We start from the raw sequence: 19,064 nt of genomic DNA on the forward strand, positions 1-19,064 counted from the left end.
TCATAAAAAGTTTTTGTTTTTTGTCCGCATTCTCCTATTTACATAACGACTCGGGATCGTACTCTAGCGTTATTTGTATTATTTTCTGTAGTATTGTTCTGTGTGATTTTTTTCCAAATTTATTTGGCTCTATTGCTCTTGCGGTTCTTCGTTCTGTGCTCCATTTACATAAAATTCTTTCATTATGTTGTTAATAAAATAGGTGCTTATATTAAATATTACGTAAAGCTTAGGTTGTGAGAAAAAAATAAATGGTCTTTTTTTGTCAAGTTTCACTCCTTCTCTACTTTCGAGCGGACTCAGTTTTTTTTTTTAATATCTGAGTTAGTTTAAGTATCTGTATCATGTAGGATCGACGTAAAATTTTACGCTTATTACTTAGTTTGTATTATTGTTATCTTTTTTTTTTTTTTTTTTGTAAATTGCGTTTATCATTTATGGAGTTATATTAGACTGTGCATTTTTGGTGCTTTATAACTATGAGTGATTTATAGAATGGTAAAGATAAAAATTCAATCTGTAAATTTTATAAAATACAAGGTTCTTTTCTCTTAACTAATTAAGGAAGTGCCTCTTCCTTCAATTTTTCCTGGGGATGAGTAGGTAGGAATAAAATAGATATTTTATATTCTTTAGTTTGTACTTACCAAGTCGTCCCTGCCAAGATAATTAATAAAGCTGGGCTGATCTACATCCCTAGAATCCCGTGTCCGTAATTGTGATTGTGTTGATCGTCCACGCTTTCCCGTATTTCCTTGAGTTAAGTAAACAGCAGCTGTCTCTCGCGTCCCGATATATTGGTCTACTAGCTTGTTTTACAATTATTTTCTCGTCTGGTCTCCTTGCAGTATTGAAGATTATTTTTTCCAGATAATTTTTCTTGTCTTTTAACGCTTCCTCTAGATTTCTTCTAATGTGGCAGTTGAAGCACTGAATTTGGCATCTGGCACTTTTTACACTTTTTTTCACTTTGCGATGAGCGATATTTCCTTATTTTTTTTTTTTTTTTTTTTTTTTTTTTTGTTATTTTTGTATGCACTTATTGAAAAAAGTTTTTTTTTGTTTACCGAAATCAAGTATTTGTTCTTCTTACTCTGCACACGAGACAAAACGTAAAAAAATTTTGTCTGTACCTCACTTCTAGCACCAGCTGTTACGTGGGTTTCTCAGAGTGGGAATAAATAATAGTGTGACTTGTAGATAGCTTATACTTTATTAACACTACTTGTATCCGAGGGAAGCTGCGCGTGTCTTCCAGTCTCGTAGGCCTGATCCTTTCACTCTCGCATTTCTAGCTGATCTCTCCTTACTATTGCCCTACTTTTTGGGCCCAGGCCAGCGAGGGCGTACGCATGCATTGCTATACACTGAGAAAATATTACAGTAGCGTCTGCTATGAGATATCGCTGATGCAACTACACAGATTATAGTAAAACGATAATAGTCAAACTGGCGATACTGCTGTGGTAGTTTCTACCACAATTTTTTTAGTAGTGCTGACCACAATCTACTGCAGTGAACTGACTCAATTAATGATTTGACAATTCATTTTTGATTTGACGAGAAAAAGAATTTAATGTAATATTTGGTGAGTATGCACTACTGGCATTCTTAAAAAGGCTTAAACAGTTGAAAAACTTTTTTTTTAAACCACATACACTTATATCAAACAATTTTTCTACCATTTCATCATCAATTTCAAGAAACATTTCTTTATCCATACCAGCCTCTGTGATGTTTATTTTAAACTAAAAGGTTAGGTTAATTTTTTTTGCATACTTACTCTCAAATTTATCTATAAATTTTTTCAGGCTCCAATTAGATAAGACTTCCCGCATGAATGCATCCATTTTGACAATTATTATTCTTGGGCTTAAATAATTAGCACTTTATACTGTCCGCAATGCTGCATATTTTAAGAAAAATCGTCAAACGTCTTAGTGTATGCTACCTTACATAATAATAGGCTATTTGTAAGGATTTTTTAGTAAATTTTTAAAATTTTTTTCTCTGAGTGCTTCCAATCTGTGTAGTCAATTTAAAATATACAAGCAACAGTCCTAGATAGTTTTACGGAGAAACAGACTAAGTGTAGTGATAAACAGAAACAAATATACAAAAACAGAAATTCTGTGGAATTAACAACATACATTTGTGTGATAAGTAAACACGAATTCCTTACAAGCCAGTAAGGTACGAATATTGTCATAGACTATTTCCAGTGACTACTACTGAAGTGTGGTTTCGGTCTACGGCAATATCAAGTATAGTATTTCTATGTGCGAAAATTTCAATTTTTTTGTATGACGATACTAAAATCTTAATAATGATTTTAAAGATGAGATTCTAGCTGCTGTTATTATTAATTTTAGCACGACGATGACTGAACCCTTCCAAAATTTAGGTTTTTGCAAATAAACTGGTATTTTCTAAAAGCGAAAAATTTACGAATATTTTCGGAATTTTAACAATCTATTAAGCGTAATCTTCGAAAAAATAATTAAGAACTTGTAGAAAATTTGAAAATTACAGTACCAAATGAGATTTTGAAGTTGTACTAAACGATTTTTCGTTATTCTCCACGTTTTTCTCATTGATTCATCTGAATTTCAAGCGTGATTTATTTTTTAATGTGTAAAAAATAAATGTTACTTTTTTTCTTGGTAGTTGTTAAGTTAATTCATAGTGTTACATAGTTATCTTACTAATATATAAAGCAAAGTGGCTAAAACCGTTGTAATCGCTAACCGCGAAAACTACTGAACCGATTTTGCTGAAATTTTGCACACTGATTCATGACACTTCCTAGATGGTTTTAGGATGGTTTTTATCTTAAAAAATTTAATAAAAATAGCAATAAATAAGCTCAAAGTTTTGCAAAAATACGCCAGCTTTAAACTTTAGTTCAGTAAGATCCGCTAGGTGGCGTCGGCATGAAATCGAAGCTACCTGCAACGCAATTGAATAAGTGTGGTCATAACAGGCCGGAGCGTCGCGGGAATTCATGCAATCGTCTACTGGCAGTTCATCGAGCTGCATTAAGAATGTAGATGATCTTCGTGCAGCTGGGTATCCCGGTCACCGATGTCACTCTTCTCATATGAGTAAGTAATGTAGGCCTACTATCGCCCTGAACCTCCAGGATTGACGGGTGCCACTAAAAAACATAGTATAACTGATGACGTCTCCGGCGGAATATCTGGACACGTGTCTAGCCAGAGCATATCCTGCTCTAACCCTTCTGAGTTATATGGCTGTACCACAACCTGGCCTGGTGCCGTCAGAGAATTTTATACTACAAATGTAAGCCAGGGAAAACAGCCCTGAGGGCATGGGCAGCCATAACGGCTTCCTTCTCAATGGTCGTGTCCCCAACGGCATCCCCACATTTTCCCGACTAACGATGAGCGATTGGTGATCTGGGGAACAACCCGAAGACGAAATATTTTTTGATCAGCGGTGTACACCCCTCATGTACGGTCTCCGTCCACAGAGACTCCAAGGGTGAGAGTCAAGCTAACCACTGCTGGATTTCCATCATCAAGAATAATAATAAGGAATGACTGGAAATTTTACCACTGGCCCTTTTCAGGGCCAATGTAAGCATTCATGTTCCCTACTTAACCATTTATCTCATCGGTCCTTTTAAGGGCCACCTAAGTTTAAATTCCCTTGCCAACAAATACTTTTTTTACGACAATTTCTGGAGACTATTCGTCAACTCAAAGGCTATGTAAAGCCGGCCACTATTAAACTAAGTCAGTCATTAACTGGCAAACGTCACGAGCAGAGTTGTTTGTCGCAAGGCTGGGAACCCCGGTAACCAATGACCCTATATTACCCTCTCGACTCTAAGCATTTAATCAGGAATTACCGATCCTCTCCTAGGTCTGTGCTGGGCGAACCTAAAAGCTATGAAGAAAAAAAACTTTAGCCAACGAGAGTCTCCAACGGGCAAGCATCACGAACCAATCTGAACTAATCCCTCCACCTTAGATCATCAAAACAACTGAGTCTGCAAAAAAAAAACGCATCAAAGGGACAGAAAATAGCCTTTAAGGATCAAAAAAGTCGCAAAAGGGTGAAGTGGAAGGAAAACTTTAAATGTATCTAATGAATACAATTTTAGGCCTCAAGAAACTGACGCAGAAAATTTATCGAGATCGGAACATCAGCCTCAAAATCGACAAATAAAGAATCCATTACGTGAGAGATCAGCTTTTCATTTTATCCTCACAGTAATCTCTTAAATCTTTAAAAATCTAATTTCAGGTTTTTAAATAAGAAGAAAATATATTTGTACTTTTGTAGCAATAAAAACTGTAGAGATTAAGCTCCAGGACTTTGTTGCTCTATTAATAAAGTTGTGAGATAAGAGAAAAAAAAATTTTTTTAATAAGTTTTTGGGAGTTTAAAATCCTAACATCTTGAAAAAATGGATCTTTTCGTAAATTACACAGGAGAAACTGCAAATCAACCGCTCCTTACGGCCAACGATTATTTTATGGTATAAGGAACGCACAGTACTTTTCAGCATAATTGTATGTTTTTTTAATTTTTACAGAAAAATAAACTGTATGGATTGCGAACAAATATGTTTTTAGTAAGAAGATTTTTGTTCTAAGAAGTGCCAGAAATAAACGTAAAATTTCTGACTGAAAACGTTTCTCATTACATGTCAACACACTACGGTGTTCTGTTTAGTAAGCCTCGGGCGAAGCCGAGACGGGGGGCTGCTAGTAAATATATAAATCCTAAACGACTTTAACGTAAGAGTTCGAAAATGATGTCTATAATATCTTTTAGTGTATTTCTTATGGATGTAGAATGTATCTATAATCTGGTGATCAGAGACTAACTTGAGCGTAATATTAGAGTTGAGCATCCGTATCTTTAAGCGTAACCAGCTCAACGTTGCTATTTTGTTTGACAGCAAACATGGATACTACCTAGTTGACTGATTCTAACTTGTTTCAAAAATAAGCAAATTAATTTGGTCCATATAACTTGCTAGTTTTGTTAGTTTTCATCAGCTGCGTATTGTATTGTATGTTAAGTTTAAGTTTCTTAAAATATGCTTTATAATACACGCATAATATTTGGTAAAATTAATACACTTTATATTTTTTTAAGATAAGCTTTAGTAGCTGTTTTCTACTTCTAGAGCTTGTTTTTGGGCTGTTAAGTAGCTCTCGTGCTGGTTTTTAGGTCTCAATTGCATGCATTTATATATGATCAAGTATATGTGTGATATATATTATGTAAATGAACCTTTAATTTAATTAACAGATCGGCTGTTTTCAACGGTGGGCTGTCATCCTACGAGATGCAATGAAATTGAAGAGTCTGGTGATCCAAAGGCATACCTTGAAGCTCTATGTGACCTTGCCAATAATAACAAAAGTAAAATCATCGCAATCGGCGAGATGGGCCTTGACTATGATAGACTTCAATTTTGTCCTAAGGAGACTCAAAAAAAATATTTTGAAATGCAGTTATCACTTTGTTCGATCTTGAAGCTACCTATGTTTTTACACTGTCGGAATGCTGCCAACGATTTTGTCCACATCCTCAGAGAACACAAGGACAGTCTCACGGCTGGCGTCGTTCATTCTTTTGACGGTAACACCGAAGATGCTTATAGTATGCTCCAACTTGGACTTCACATTGGAATTAATGGATGGTCTGTGATTTAATTATTCCTCGATTTTTTATCTACTTAAGTCCTTTGATACTTTTAAGTTATTTGAATATACTAAATAGACTAAACTCAACAAATTAAATTGTTGATAAAAAAATTTTCAGGCAGCAGAAGTGTAAAGTTAAATTTTATATTTAAAAATAAAAAAAATAACAAACTGCTAATGATTAACTAATAAAGACATAATAGTAAAGCAAACGATTTTCTACAACAAAAATATTTTAATGCATTAAACACTGTATCTTTTATAATTTTGTTGAACTTCAATGATAACTTTGCACATTTTGTTTCTATTCGTCCTACTCTTGGGGAAAAAATAATTTATAAACAAAATACATTTTTTTTACTTATTCTTGTTTTTTTTTTTTTTTTAATTTGATACTGTACTCTTGTTAGTGTCTCCTGGAGCTGTTTGGGAAAAAATTTTAATTTTTCAAATGTCAATATCATCAATGTCCCGCTAACTCAAGTTTGTTTTCTAACGATCCCAAATAATGTGTAATATATAAACCGCAGTACAGTAAGTTTATTGTTTACTGGCCAATATATAAGGTCTTAATTTGCGTAGTAAAATCAGTTTAAGTAGTAAGTATATGTATTATCATTTAGTCAGCTAAGTTGTCATTTGTTTAACCACCTCCAGTTTAATGTTAAATTACATTGTATTTATTTGAACTTTCACGAAATTTTGCACCAGTTTTGCCATAATGAAGATGTTGACGAACTTGAAGCAGTCTCGAAGCGAATTAAAAGTTTTCAAAATAAAATGATACCTCCAAAGTTTTTTTAAGGTCAAGAAGGTCAGGATACATAGCATCATTTAAACGAAAATTATGATTCAATTTAAATATTTCCAATGATGACCATAAATGGGGAAATTTTATTGTTTTGGATATTGTTTTACTTCTGCTACCTTTTTAATGACGGTAAGAAAGAATTCGTTGAAAATCACGACTTCAAACAATTTGTTAGTTTAAAAAAAGTTTACTAGTGTCGCATAAATTGCGTCAAGTTTGATCAACTATTTTCAAGGCTTTTTTGGGATTATTAAAGCTTTGTCCCGAATAATAAAATTAACTTCAAGCAATTTTTAACTTAAGACAGTAGTTCTAAGAATGCACTTTCAATATTGTCTTATTCTAACAGCAAAAACACATTTAACGTGAAATTTATGAATCCATGATTAATCAAAATTTATACAAATTTATTTGTAAGCAACAGGAGAAAAATTTTTAATCGTTTGACAATTTGAAAAGAGACAATTAATTAAACAAGGGTAAATATCGTTATTTTATTTTTAAACCTTCAAAAATACTTATTTTCTGTTTGAATTGTAAGGAGGAAAGAGAAGGCCTAACGCGTAATATTTTTAGCGTTACAAACAGTAGCATAGATTTAAAAAAAAGATTTGTAATATTATTTGCTTAATGTTTTTAAATACGCAATATTTATGGTGTTATAAGTAGAATCATCAAGTAGAAACAATTGAAATAAGAAATACATAGTATTATAAGTTTATTAGAGTACTATAATAAAGAGAGACAGAATCAAATGAGTTGCATGTTTTTTTACTTAGAAATTTAACAAGGCCATAAAATACTTTGAGCTTATTCAGTATTACCAGAATTTGTTTCCATACAATATTCTCTATTTCTAAAGTATCACCCATCTAATTTCGTATAAAAACATTTTCGATATTTTAAACCTTTCACTACACAGGGAACGGCCGAGCAGAGCAAATGTATTCATGCAGTTTTCTTACGAATCCATACTCCGCAAGTGTACAAGAGTGACGGATTGACTGTTCTCGACATCTCTCTCTTTTTACGTGAGATTCACGACCATTGCTTCAAATGGAGCAGTCTACTTATTATATATCTTATAATTATACAAGATCTCAGTAGGTTTGTTCAAGCTAATTCTTGGGGAGACTGATGATTCTAAAAATTTTTGGTAGTAAAATAAGCAAGTATTCTACTCCAAATGTATTCAAGTGGTTCTGACTATTCACGAGAATGTATGCATAGGTTAGGTTAGATAAGGGCCTAGACTGCTCGAGCGTACAAAAGAGAAAGATTGACCGCCCTCGTATTCTCTCCCTCTCTTTTTATGTTAGATTCACTATCATTGCTTGAAATTGAGCAGAAAACAAACGTAGCTATATTCATGAATTTAATCATGCAAATGACTATTTATCGATCCTTTGGCTGACATATTATTAATACAGTATTGATAAACATGTATAAAGTCCATATCTTAATTTTAAGTTAATTTTTGGTACAAGTAAAAAATTTATTAGAATGTGACGGTTATTAGGTGAGCTGCCATGGTGATGTTCTGGTAAAGCCTTAAATAAATGTAAATGTTATCAAAGTTTTTTTTAGCAACTAAATCAACTTAAAAAAAGTGTTTCACTGTTCTTTGTCTTGACAGATCCCTGAAGAGATCTTTAAGCATCTTCTGCGGAAATATGAACTTACCCGTCAAGTCAGTTGCTATTCTGACCTGCATGTAAATAAAAAATACAAACTTCAAATGTTAAACATTTTATTTCCAGTGATCAATAGCTGTGAGACTTTTACTGCAGATTACTAAATTTTGAACTTCAGCAACCAATTCTTAGAGTACTTGTATGTGTACGTACGTAAAACCTGTGCTCCAGTTCTCTAGAGGAATACAGGTACTCTTTAAAAAATTTAACAAATAACAGCATACGCAAATATTTTAATATAAAGTCCTATCTTTTAGCTACAATACTTCATCTCTGATAACTTTGCTGACCGTAGAATCATCATGCATAAATAACTTTAATCAGGTGACCCTGACTAAAAGGCTTTTATCATTTAGTCCAAGTAAGCACCGTAAAAGTAACTTTATCTTATCAGAACAACAATAATTTAGAAGATATTAATATTATTGTTACTATTTGGCATATCAGCAGTATTTCTTCCACAAGATATGACAAGTCATAGGGCCTTGAGACTTTTCTAAGACTTGAACAGTATAGGAATCACATTATGAGAATCTGAAACAGATACAAAAATGAAAGAGTTGATTAGATTATTTTGTATCTGAAAGAAGCAGACTGTGTCCAATGCATACAAGGATTACGTATAATAATTTTACTATGTACAAAATTTTGTACACAAAGTATCATGCACAGGCTATTAAATAACGATTACAAAGTGTTTTACTAACATTTTTTTGTACTCAGTATTTGTACCTAAATTAGTGAAGTTTTGTTCACAGACAATGTCTAATTCAAATATGATATACACAGGTATGCTGATTTATGCAAAAATTTTGTGCACACAAAAATAATAATAAAACATTTTGTGGTCTTTATTCATTAGCTTCTGCAAAATGTTTTGTGTACAAAAATTTTTACACAACAAAAATGTGCACAATTATTTAGTGCAGTGGGCATAGTCAGCCCTGAAATACCCTAGAAGTAGTTGGTAAAAACTGAAGAGATTTACATAATGCAGAAACATATTTTTCAAGTTATACTTCTATAGCCGCGTTCTGCTCCACAGAGTAAATCAACGATCAGGCCCGACATAAGAAATTCGATATTTTTAATGTAAATTTTCATTTAACATGTATTAATTCTCCGTTTAATTATACATTAAATAAATAAATAATTTATTTAATGAAATATATTTTTTTGGTACAGGTTTTTTTCAAAAATTTGGAAATTAGTATATATTACCAGAGTAGCTTTCATATGTGTTAATAAACATTTATTTACTTATTATTAATTTGTTACTTTTGAAATTAATAAATAATTGTTTACACAATTTTTTCACGTATCTTCATAATTTTCATGAAAATTTTTAAAATTAAACATGTGAAAGAGGGTACTGTTGAACGATCTGTAATTTTTTTTTGGTATTTCTTATGGTATTTTTAGTATACTTTTGATGCTTGAATAATATCTGTCAAAAAAATCTATGTGTGATGAACGTCCTGAAGGGACATTCACTGGTATGTACTTCTACGCTATTGAAGAAAGTGGTACTACAGGATGGTTTTTCTTAATTTTCTGTATATAATTATATTTTAGGTATTAAATATGAACGAGTAAAAAGTGTGGGATCGTATGTGATAGATGTGAGCGTGACGTTACAGATGTAATCAGCGTAGGCAGTAGGAAGTTGTTTTGAAACCATCGGAAGATTCGATGAAAGTGCAGTCTTGTAATGGCCAACCTCCATACTGTTTATATTGTATTGTGTCATAATGTATTTTTTATGAAATTGTTCAGTTATAAGATATTACAATATTTATTCAAACCACACCCAACCAAGGTAGGTATACCCATTTCATCAATACTACTGTAACTCCTTAGTACACAGTATCATTTCATAAAAGGAATATTTGTATTTATAACTATATTATCTGCGGTATAATTTTATAGAAGTATAATTTCTAACTTGTTTTAAATAAAATTATTGTTTTTAGAAGGGGATTTTCATTAAACTTTTCCAGTTAGAAAAAAGTATTCAATCGTCATTACTATAAATTTTATTCTGAATTTTAAAAATATAAGTTAATATTTACTGTGATAATAAAGAATTTTATTAATTATTAGTCAAAATTTGAGTAACAGAAGTAGAAACTTTAAAAGTTTCTAAGAGATGGATATCGAATGTTGTTTGTTCTGAAATACTCGGTTATTTTAATAACTGTTCAGTCAATAGTCTCATACTTAATTTACATAATTAATATGTTTTTATTTAAAAAATAATATCTTAAGTGTATATCAGAGAAAATAAAACTTATTACAGGAAAGATATCGTAATGTAAAAAGGTGTTAATACAAAAGATTAAAATATTCATAAAAACTTTTCTGTAGACATTTGAAACAGTATTCGCGATGCGTTGCCACCTTCTTAATATAAAGTAGGGCTAATTCGAAGTTTATAAACATCAGACTGTTTATATAATAGTACACGATCTAAAACCACTAAATTGTTTAAGTGTATCGTACATGGGGAAATAATTTCAGTAAAATAAAAATAGTAGTCAAAGATTACATTACAAGATAATATTAAGTACTGGAAATATTTCAATATCAACTTTCATTTAGTGTATGATACAATTCTCATTAGTTACAGAATTTGTTTTATTATTTACCAAGTCTCAAGATCGAAGTTTGCTAATGTGGAATCATATTTTTTAATAACCCTTATATTTGCACGGTCAGTAGTAAAGGTTTATTAAAACGTCAAAACATAAATAGAGTTTTTATTGTAATGAGTTAATGTTTTAGTGATACAACAATATTATTTTAAGTAGTATATCGTATTACTAGACCATTTACTGTATGATAATTATACATGATATGATGTATTCTTATCTTAGAATCACACAATCATGTTGGAAAATCTTAAAATGTGATTTTGATGTCATTTTCACTTATAAATATATGTCTAGACTTATTCGTTAAAAAAGTTCTTGGACGAGTTATTCTGTGCTGAGTTGAACAAACGATGGGTTTGCTCTCCAAGTTAGATATATAACATTACTAGTTATGTAAATCAAGTTTAGCGTGATCTGACTTACTGTGACTGCTCTTATACTCAGTTTTATTATTTAATAAGCTAATCACACTACAAAAGGAGAAGACAATTTAGCTTATTTTTGGTTTTTTCTGAACATATACATAAATACTCTGAATCTTACCCTCGCAACATTTATGTTGCCAGTAATTACACAAATATCTTTTCAAAGTCAAATTGTAGTTTTAATGCCATATCTTCATAAAAATCATTAAATAATCATTTTTTATTATTTTTTTCTCATAAAAAATTGTGTAACGTAGTACAAATAAATAGTAAATTTAAAAATTACGAGTAATTTTATTTCGTCCTAACTTCAACCAAGTAGAATTTTTTCTTTAAATATTTTTCTAGACATCAAACAAATCAGGCAAAGTTACTCTTGATTATATTTACATGATAAATTTATTTTATTTTAATTTTTTTTTAATGAATATAATTGATCTTTAAAAAATGTCACCTAACAGTGCACTCAATGTGTTTCAACCAATCACACAACAAATGAAAAGGGTTCCGTCATGTGACTATTAATCTTTCAAGATAAGGTAGAAAAATGTCTTGATTTATTGTAAACATTTTTACATATTTTTTGTATTATAAATTTAATGTTAGGATAGGACAACGTAAATTATGTCTTTTTATGGTTTAATGAGGTTCTGTTAGGTAACCGATACAAGTAAGCGTCTTGTAGGTTGCTATTTTTACGATTTCTATTACTCCACAATGAAATATTATTTAAATTTATATAATTGTAAGTATCATTTCATATAAATACTCAGACAGAATTTAAATTATTTAAATGTTTGAAAACAAAATCAACAAAAAAAAAGGTTAAAGCACCAGAAACTACGAGATTTTACATTGAGATAAGTAAAATTAATATAAATTTATTCAAAATCATGTTATTAATTCTGAAATATAATCACTATTCATTATTTGTACGTACAAAGTATTTTGAGTTGCCTCATGGGTGTGGGAAAAAAAAATAAAAATGAACTGTGGAGTACTCCAAAAGTGTGGTAATGATGTTGTCTATTTTTACAGTTTTGGTGATCTACAATCACCTATGGATTTAATGATAAATTTGGAAGTTGCCAATACCAAGTATAACCACGTAAAATATCAAGATTATCATTCTCATAATTGTGATCATTTATGCTTGAAATTTCTCTCAAAAAGTATATAAGGTAATATCAGAGCGCAAAATCATTCATTCGATTTTGAGTACTCATGGTAGAAACATTAGCACTAAGTTTGTCTGGAACTTCTTCTGTATAAAAAGCACAATATTTTCCACTTATCGAGTTATCATCAAAGCATAACTACGTTCTTGGCTTAGTACAACTCCTAACATTTAATTCGATTCCAAGTATTGGCAAAAGAAATAATAAAATTTTACGTGGCTGATCACGTGGTCGTTTTTCCAACAGGCAGCTACGAAATTCGAGATATCGAATCATTTTTTGTGGACGTATTACAGTCCAACAATGTAACTGTCGATATCAAACCTAACAATAATATACTTCGTAGCGTCATCACTTGTAGTCATACAATTGATTTTAGACCGAAAGATTCTATAGGCTCTCTTTTAGGTTTCACTTAACGTATTCTTAAAGATACCACAACCCACAGCTCAGATTTACCTGTAGCTATTCTGAAAATGAACGCGCTGAGAGTTGAGTGTAATATCACTACTAGAGCCTATGTAAACGGAGAAAAAGTTCATACTATTCAGGAATTTTTTTTAGCTGTACCACAAGGTTATAAAGTCACCAAAGTACTACTAAAAATTATCTACTTGCCAATTGTTTGACGCATCATCGACTACATACAACTACGCATTGTCTATTAGGACGATAATTGAGTCAATTTTCGTGGAGAAGTCATAACTGTAAGGTTACATATATAACCTTCATCATAATGGAGATTGTATACAACTCTAAAAGCTATATAAATAGTTTTACATGTGCTACAGCAGTCAGTCGACAACGAACAGTCAAACTGTCAACACGTAAAAAACAACTAACACGTCAAAATATTTAGTTTCTAAAAAGCTTAGGATTAGAAATAAAAGGCCGAGGTAGAAACTAACTTGCATATTCTTGTTTTGTTGCGTAAAACATGGAAGAAATTCTAAGCATTCAGTCTCCTGTCACCTTTGATGAATCTATAGCACACTATGAGATTCATACTCATCAGCCATATGCATCCGCAACTTACGGTAACAGCGATGAAATCCGGGTATCAATTCAACATCAGGACCTATGTCTGATACCATCTCACAGCTCTTTACACATTTATGGAAAATTAGTTAAAGCAGATGGAAATACAGCAACTACGAATAGTGAGCTGGTGAACAACGCCATCTGTTATCTATTTGAAGAAATGAGGTATGAGATGAACGCTTTTGAGATAGATAAGTGTAAAAATGTGGGTCCAACAACCCTCATGAAAAATTGATTAACACTCAGTCCAGATCAAGACGTACTGAGTCAGAACACAGGTTAAAAGGGAACTCATACTTTAAGTCTAAGGGAAGGTAGCTACTTTAATATCTGGATTTCCCTCAGCATGATTTTAGATTTTGCTGAAGATTATCGAAAGATTGTGGTCAATGTCAAACATGAACTCATACTTACGAGATCGAGAAATAATTTAAATGCAGTTGTTCAAGATGCTAATCCTGCTGCAAATGCTAATGAAGTGCTGACTTAGGAAAAGTTTAAAATAGTAATACTGAAGCTTGAATGGCTTATGCCCTATGTAGTAATGTCAGATTCTCATAAAATTCGTCTGCTCAATTATTTGCAAAAAGACAAATTGATATCTATGAGCTTCCGTACTTGAGAGCTCTATAAATATCCACTCTTGCCCATCACATCGAAGCATATCTGGACAGTCAATCTGGAAAAGCTACGTTACGTTATACTGGCTTTCCTAAAAATTTGAAAGAATTATAGAGCTGCTAGTGCTAGTAAGTTCGATCACTGTAACATAAGAAATGTGAGACTCTTTTTAAATTCACAAAATCATCCTTATGGTGATCTCAATCTCGATATGACGAACAATCAGTATGCACTATTGTATGACATATGAGGTCAGAAGAGCAAAGAATATAATAAACGTGACAAGAAGAGTGGGTAAAGTTTGAGAAGAGACACGTAGAGAAATGAGTGGAAAAAAATCAAAGGAGAAAAATAAAAAGTGTAATTTATTTAAAAAATTTATTTTTTAAGACATATCTCACAAGCCGACCATTAATTAGCAAATTCACCAGTGACATTAGGTAACAAAATTTCTCTACCAAGGATGAGAAGAAATCTTGGTTGAAGAATTTAACAGAAAACTTTTCAACAAATACGTCATCATTTTCTCATCGTGGAGGTTTAAAGCGATTGTAAATAACGGACCACATATCATAAAAAAAATCTGTGATAAATGTAGGTTGGCTTGGCGTTGGAGAAGAAGATGACCGTTTTACTAATAATAACGGCTACTTTGATATTATACTTCCACTGAATGTGATTTTAGTAAGATTGTTGTTAATGTGAAACATGAGCTTATACTTACAAGAGCAAGAAACGATATAAATGCCATGTTGCAAACTCCAGTTGATGCCAATGCTGCTGATCTCATGGTCGCAGCAACTTGGGAATACTTTAAAATAGTAATATTGAAGCTTGAGTTGCTTATGCCCTATGTGGTAATGTCAAATCCTCATAAAATTCGTTTATTAAATTATCTGCATAAAAATAAGTTGATATCTATGAGTTTTCGAACTTAAGAGTTATATGAGTATCCCCTCTTACCTAGCACATCAAAACATCTAGACGGTTAAGACATCTAATCAGTTGGAAAAGCCACGTTATGTTGTATTAGCCTTTCAAACAAACCGAAAAATCGGTAAGATGTAAGCGCTAGTATGTTTGATCACTGCAGTATAAGAAATGTGAAACTTTGTATAAATTCACAACATTATCCTTACGGTGATCTTAATCTTGGTATAAAGTGTAATTAGTATGCATTGCTATAAAATATGTATACTTATTTTTAAAATTCATATTATGGAAAAGATTGTATGCCTTCATTAGGGAAATATTACTTTCTTAATCGAATACCTTTAATCGTCCTTAATTGTTCCAAACAAAACAAGTCATTAAAAATGCTCCAGTAGATGTGAGGCTAGAATTTGAGTCGCATAACAATTTCCCTGCCAATACACCAGCTTATTGCTTAGTTTTGCACAACCGTATGGTTTATTATAGTCCAATGAGCGGGGATGTCAAAGAACTTATGTAGAGCTATAAAAAGCCCACTCATGGACTCTGCGTGGATCAGTGTATTCTTAGCCACCATGGATAGAAGCCGGAGTAACAGTTGGAGTAAAAAAGAAGCTAAAAATAAACAATGGCAAGAAAAGTGGGGAACATTTATGAAAAGAAACGGGAAAAAAGATGTAAAGGTTTAAAAAACAAAATGTGTGGAAAAATTGAAAGATACAGACTGTAGAATTGTTTGAAGAATTCATTTGTTTAATAAAACTTTAGTTAATATGTCGCATAAGCCAAGTACAAGCAATTTTACAACTAATGTTAAGTATCAAAAACTTTCTATAAAGAATGATAATGATGAGAACAAGAAATCTTGGCCAAAAAGTTCGTCGATAAGTATTCAACCAACAAAGGATCTTGTCCTAAAAATGAAGGTTATAAAAAGATAAAAAGACAAAATAAAATATTATAAGATTTGGCTATTCTTCCGCTTAGTGCTAATGATGCAGGAGCACAAGTATTTCTTTTCAAAGTACCTTTTATCTGCTGAAAATTATCACAAAAGTATAACGTAAAAATTTATACCTTGAACTTTACTATCATGAACTAACCTGGGACTCAAAAAAAATTGAGTACACGGATATAGGAAATATTTTGAGCGAGAATTTTGAAAATGCTGCAAAGATGCTTATTATTGGAGATCTGAAACGAAAGTGGCTTGAAAGATTTGGCTTTAAAGTCACTGATATAACAGACTATCCGCCATTTAAACTTCCAAGATTAGTTACCACTTGTGCTGATTACAATGGTGCCTACAGATCCATGTGTGCTCTTCATAATGTCAAGCGAATAAAAAAGTTTTACTTCAACATGAAATGGGTTGAGGTTTATGACGACGATGATGATGACAATTACAATAAAAAGCTGTGAAAGTGTATGATATATTAAGGATAAGGTGTTTCACAAACTCATTTTGTAAATGTACATTTTTTAAATTTTAATTAAACTAACTAAACAAAACAAAACTAAAATGTTTAACAATTATTTTCTTACTACTCCACACCCTACATTATCATGCAATGCACTCACTTATTCAAAAACGTATATATTCATCGCGTGCACAAGCTGCACAAAATTTCGTATATTCAGCAGAGTGTGCAAACCAGCGTTACAGATAACTAATGCACATTGCATCGTGTAAGAACTCATAGCAAATTATTACTCTCGAGAGTGTCCTATACATCAGATTTACTCGAGTATAGTCTTTTCACGTCAGGGTGCTCTACGGAAAGAGAGAAAGAGATTTGAACATCATCGTAGCTGGTTGGAGGTGCTTGGATCGCTCGAGCATGGTTACACAAAAAATTGTATATGTATTCAACTATCACTTGCACATGCTGCACAAGATTCCGCAAAACTGAAACTGCGCATGTGGTGGTTCATCAAGTAACAGCAGCAGATATAATTGGGGGTACTTGGGTAGCAGTCAGACCGCTCGAGCATACTTGCTGCAGCTCGTAGCTGCTTGGGCATGGTTGCCGCATATTAGGCGCAAAGAGGGTGAGTGTGCTCCAAATGCTTGGTGGTCATAGCACAGCTGTGCCAGAACCACCACTGTTCACCTACTTAAAACATTGTTAATAATATAATTAAAATTGAATGTGGTATTTTAAAGAAAAATTAAATTTTTAATTCTTGTTTTAAAGTGAATAAAATTATTTTTAGTAATCGTGTATAAATTGATGTATTTCTTAATCTGTCATGAACTGTTGAAATTATTATTAATTAATTTTTAAATTGTTTTGTTTTACAATGAAAAATTTTTTTTTCAATAACGAACCCATATTAAAGCTTATTATATTTATATTAACCTTGTAGAATTACTTTTTGTATTAAATAATTTTTTTATTTCTTAACAACAAATATTTCTTCAATTTAATTTTTCTCAACTTGGACAAATTTTTTTATAAACGATGGATAAAAACTAGTAGGTGTCTATTAGAACGTGTACAATGTTCAAAATAGTTTTAACACATTTTACATTGCATTGATTTTTCTATGATATTGTATATTATTGTTGATGCTCTGTTATCGCAGAAAACTATAATTTAATTATATTTGATGACACTATTTACTCCACTTGCTGATTTTTTTTGAGGGTACATTTTGTAAAAAGGAACTTAAAATATCTAACTTTACAACAGAATTATGAGAAAAACTGTTTTATTATTATTTGGTCCATATTTTGTCTCTGATTTTTGAGATTTCTTCATTATAATTAAGTTCGTAAATTTTAATTTATGAAAAATATGAATTAAATAAAAAATACAGCTGTATTAACCTGAAAAATTATTTATATTTTTTTCAACGTTAATATTAAATGAAGTAGAGGTTTTTCTATCATTTAAAGTTGTAATAACATGGATTATACTTCTGATTGATTAATGTTTAAAGCTAAAAATTTTTAATGTGAGTAAACTATTTTTTCGCATGAATGTGCATATAGTATCATCAATTCCTACACAGTATCATCCATAGCAAGAAAGTTTACCTCAATGAAAATTTAAATTTGGCGCCTCCATTTTGGAGTGTGGTGTGTATGGATAAAAAAATGTAAGAAAGGAAAAATCATTTCGTCCTTGTTCGCCTTATTACTGAGGCGTATTAGCAATTTAGCTACGTACAAACAAGAATAATACTTTCACTGATACGCCTTATTACATAGCACAGAAAAAATTGACAAAGCATGTTGAAAAATTAGCATTTTTTCAACTGTTTGCAACAAAAATTAATTTACCATACTAGAATACAGAAATTACTTGCTCGTTTGCTTATAATTGTTTATATTAATTCATTATGATTTATAAAACTTTTAATTTTTCATCACTAATGTGAGCAGAATTATTTTTTGTGTGGGTATGAAGGTAAAACATTCTGGATTACAATGTTTGAAACAAACATAAAAATAAGACAAAAAGTTTTATTGATGATAAGAAAAATCGTGTTCTTTAGTATGATCAATTTCTTTTTTATTAGAACGAATATCTAAATAATTGTTTTATTTACAATAGCCAACAAAATTGTGATGGCACAGATTAACTACCATTGGAAAATAGTTTTTATAGAAATATGCTTTAACAATTACCCATACAACTAAACTAAGACCAAAAAAACATTCTTATTTTCATTTGTAAAAGAAGTCATGAAAAATTTTTTGAGGATTGTCTGGGAGGATCTTATTTGCATGTAACAATGATTTATTACTATATTTGTAAAGGTGGACAAAGATGGACATTAAAAATGACTGAAAATATGTCTATACTTCTTTTAAAAGGAATTACAAAGTATAAAGTTTAACATTGGATTTAAATACTGTGGAAAGTAGATTTTTCGAAATTTAATGTGATTGAAAAAAAGTGTACGAAGTTGATTGAATAAGGAATGTATGTTGATAGCTTAGCTCAAAAGGTGCCAGGGCGACTCGGTCCTGACTTAGGAATGTATTAGTGCAGTATCCATGTAAGTGTA

At 31.4% G+C, this 19,064-nt stretch overlaps 1 protein-coding gene across 1 annotated transcript in view; it reads left to right on the plus strand.

Moving 5' to 3' along the window:
• LOC106645032 (deoxyribonuclease TATDN1) overlaps positions 1 to 19,064 on the plus strand; it is a 154,228-nt gene that overhangs the window by 115,348 nt on the left and 19,816 nt on the right. Inside the window, exon 3 of the mRNA XM_089593852.1 lies at positions 5,290 to 5,683. Coding sequence (XP_089449978.1) covers positions 5,290 to 5,683 — 394 coding nt within the window. The remainder of the gene's footprint in view (positions 1 to 5,289; positions 5,684 to 19,064) is intronic.

This window comes from Copidosoma floridanum, unplaced genomic scaffold (assembly GCF_036245765.1).
Source record: "Copidosoma floridanum isolate Cflo_tuat_1 unplaced genomic scaffold, Cflo_Japanese_pri ptg000020l, whole genome shotgun sequence".
Taxonomy (NCBI): Eukaryota; Metazoa; Arthropoda; class Insecta; order Hymenoptera; family Encyrtidae; genus Copidosoma; species Copidosoma floridanum.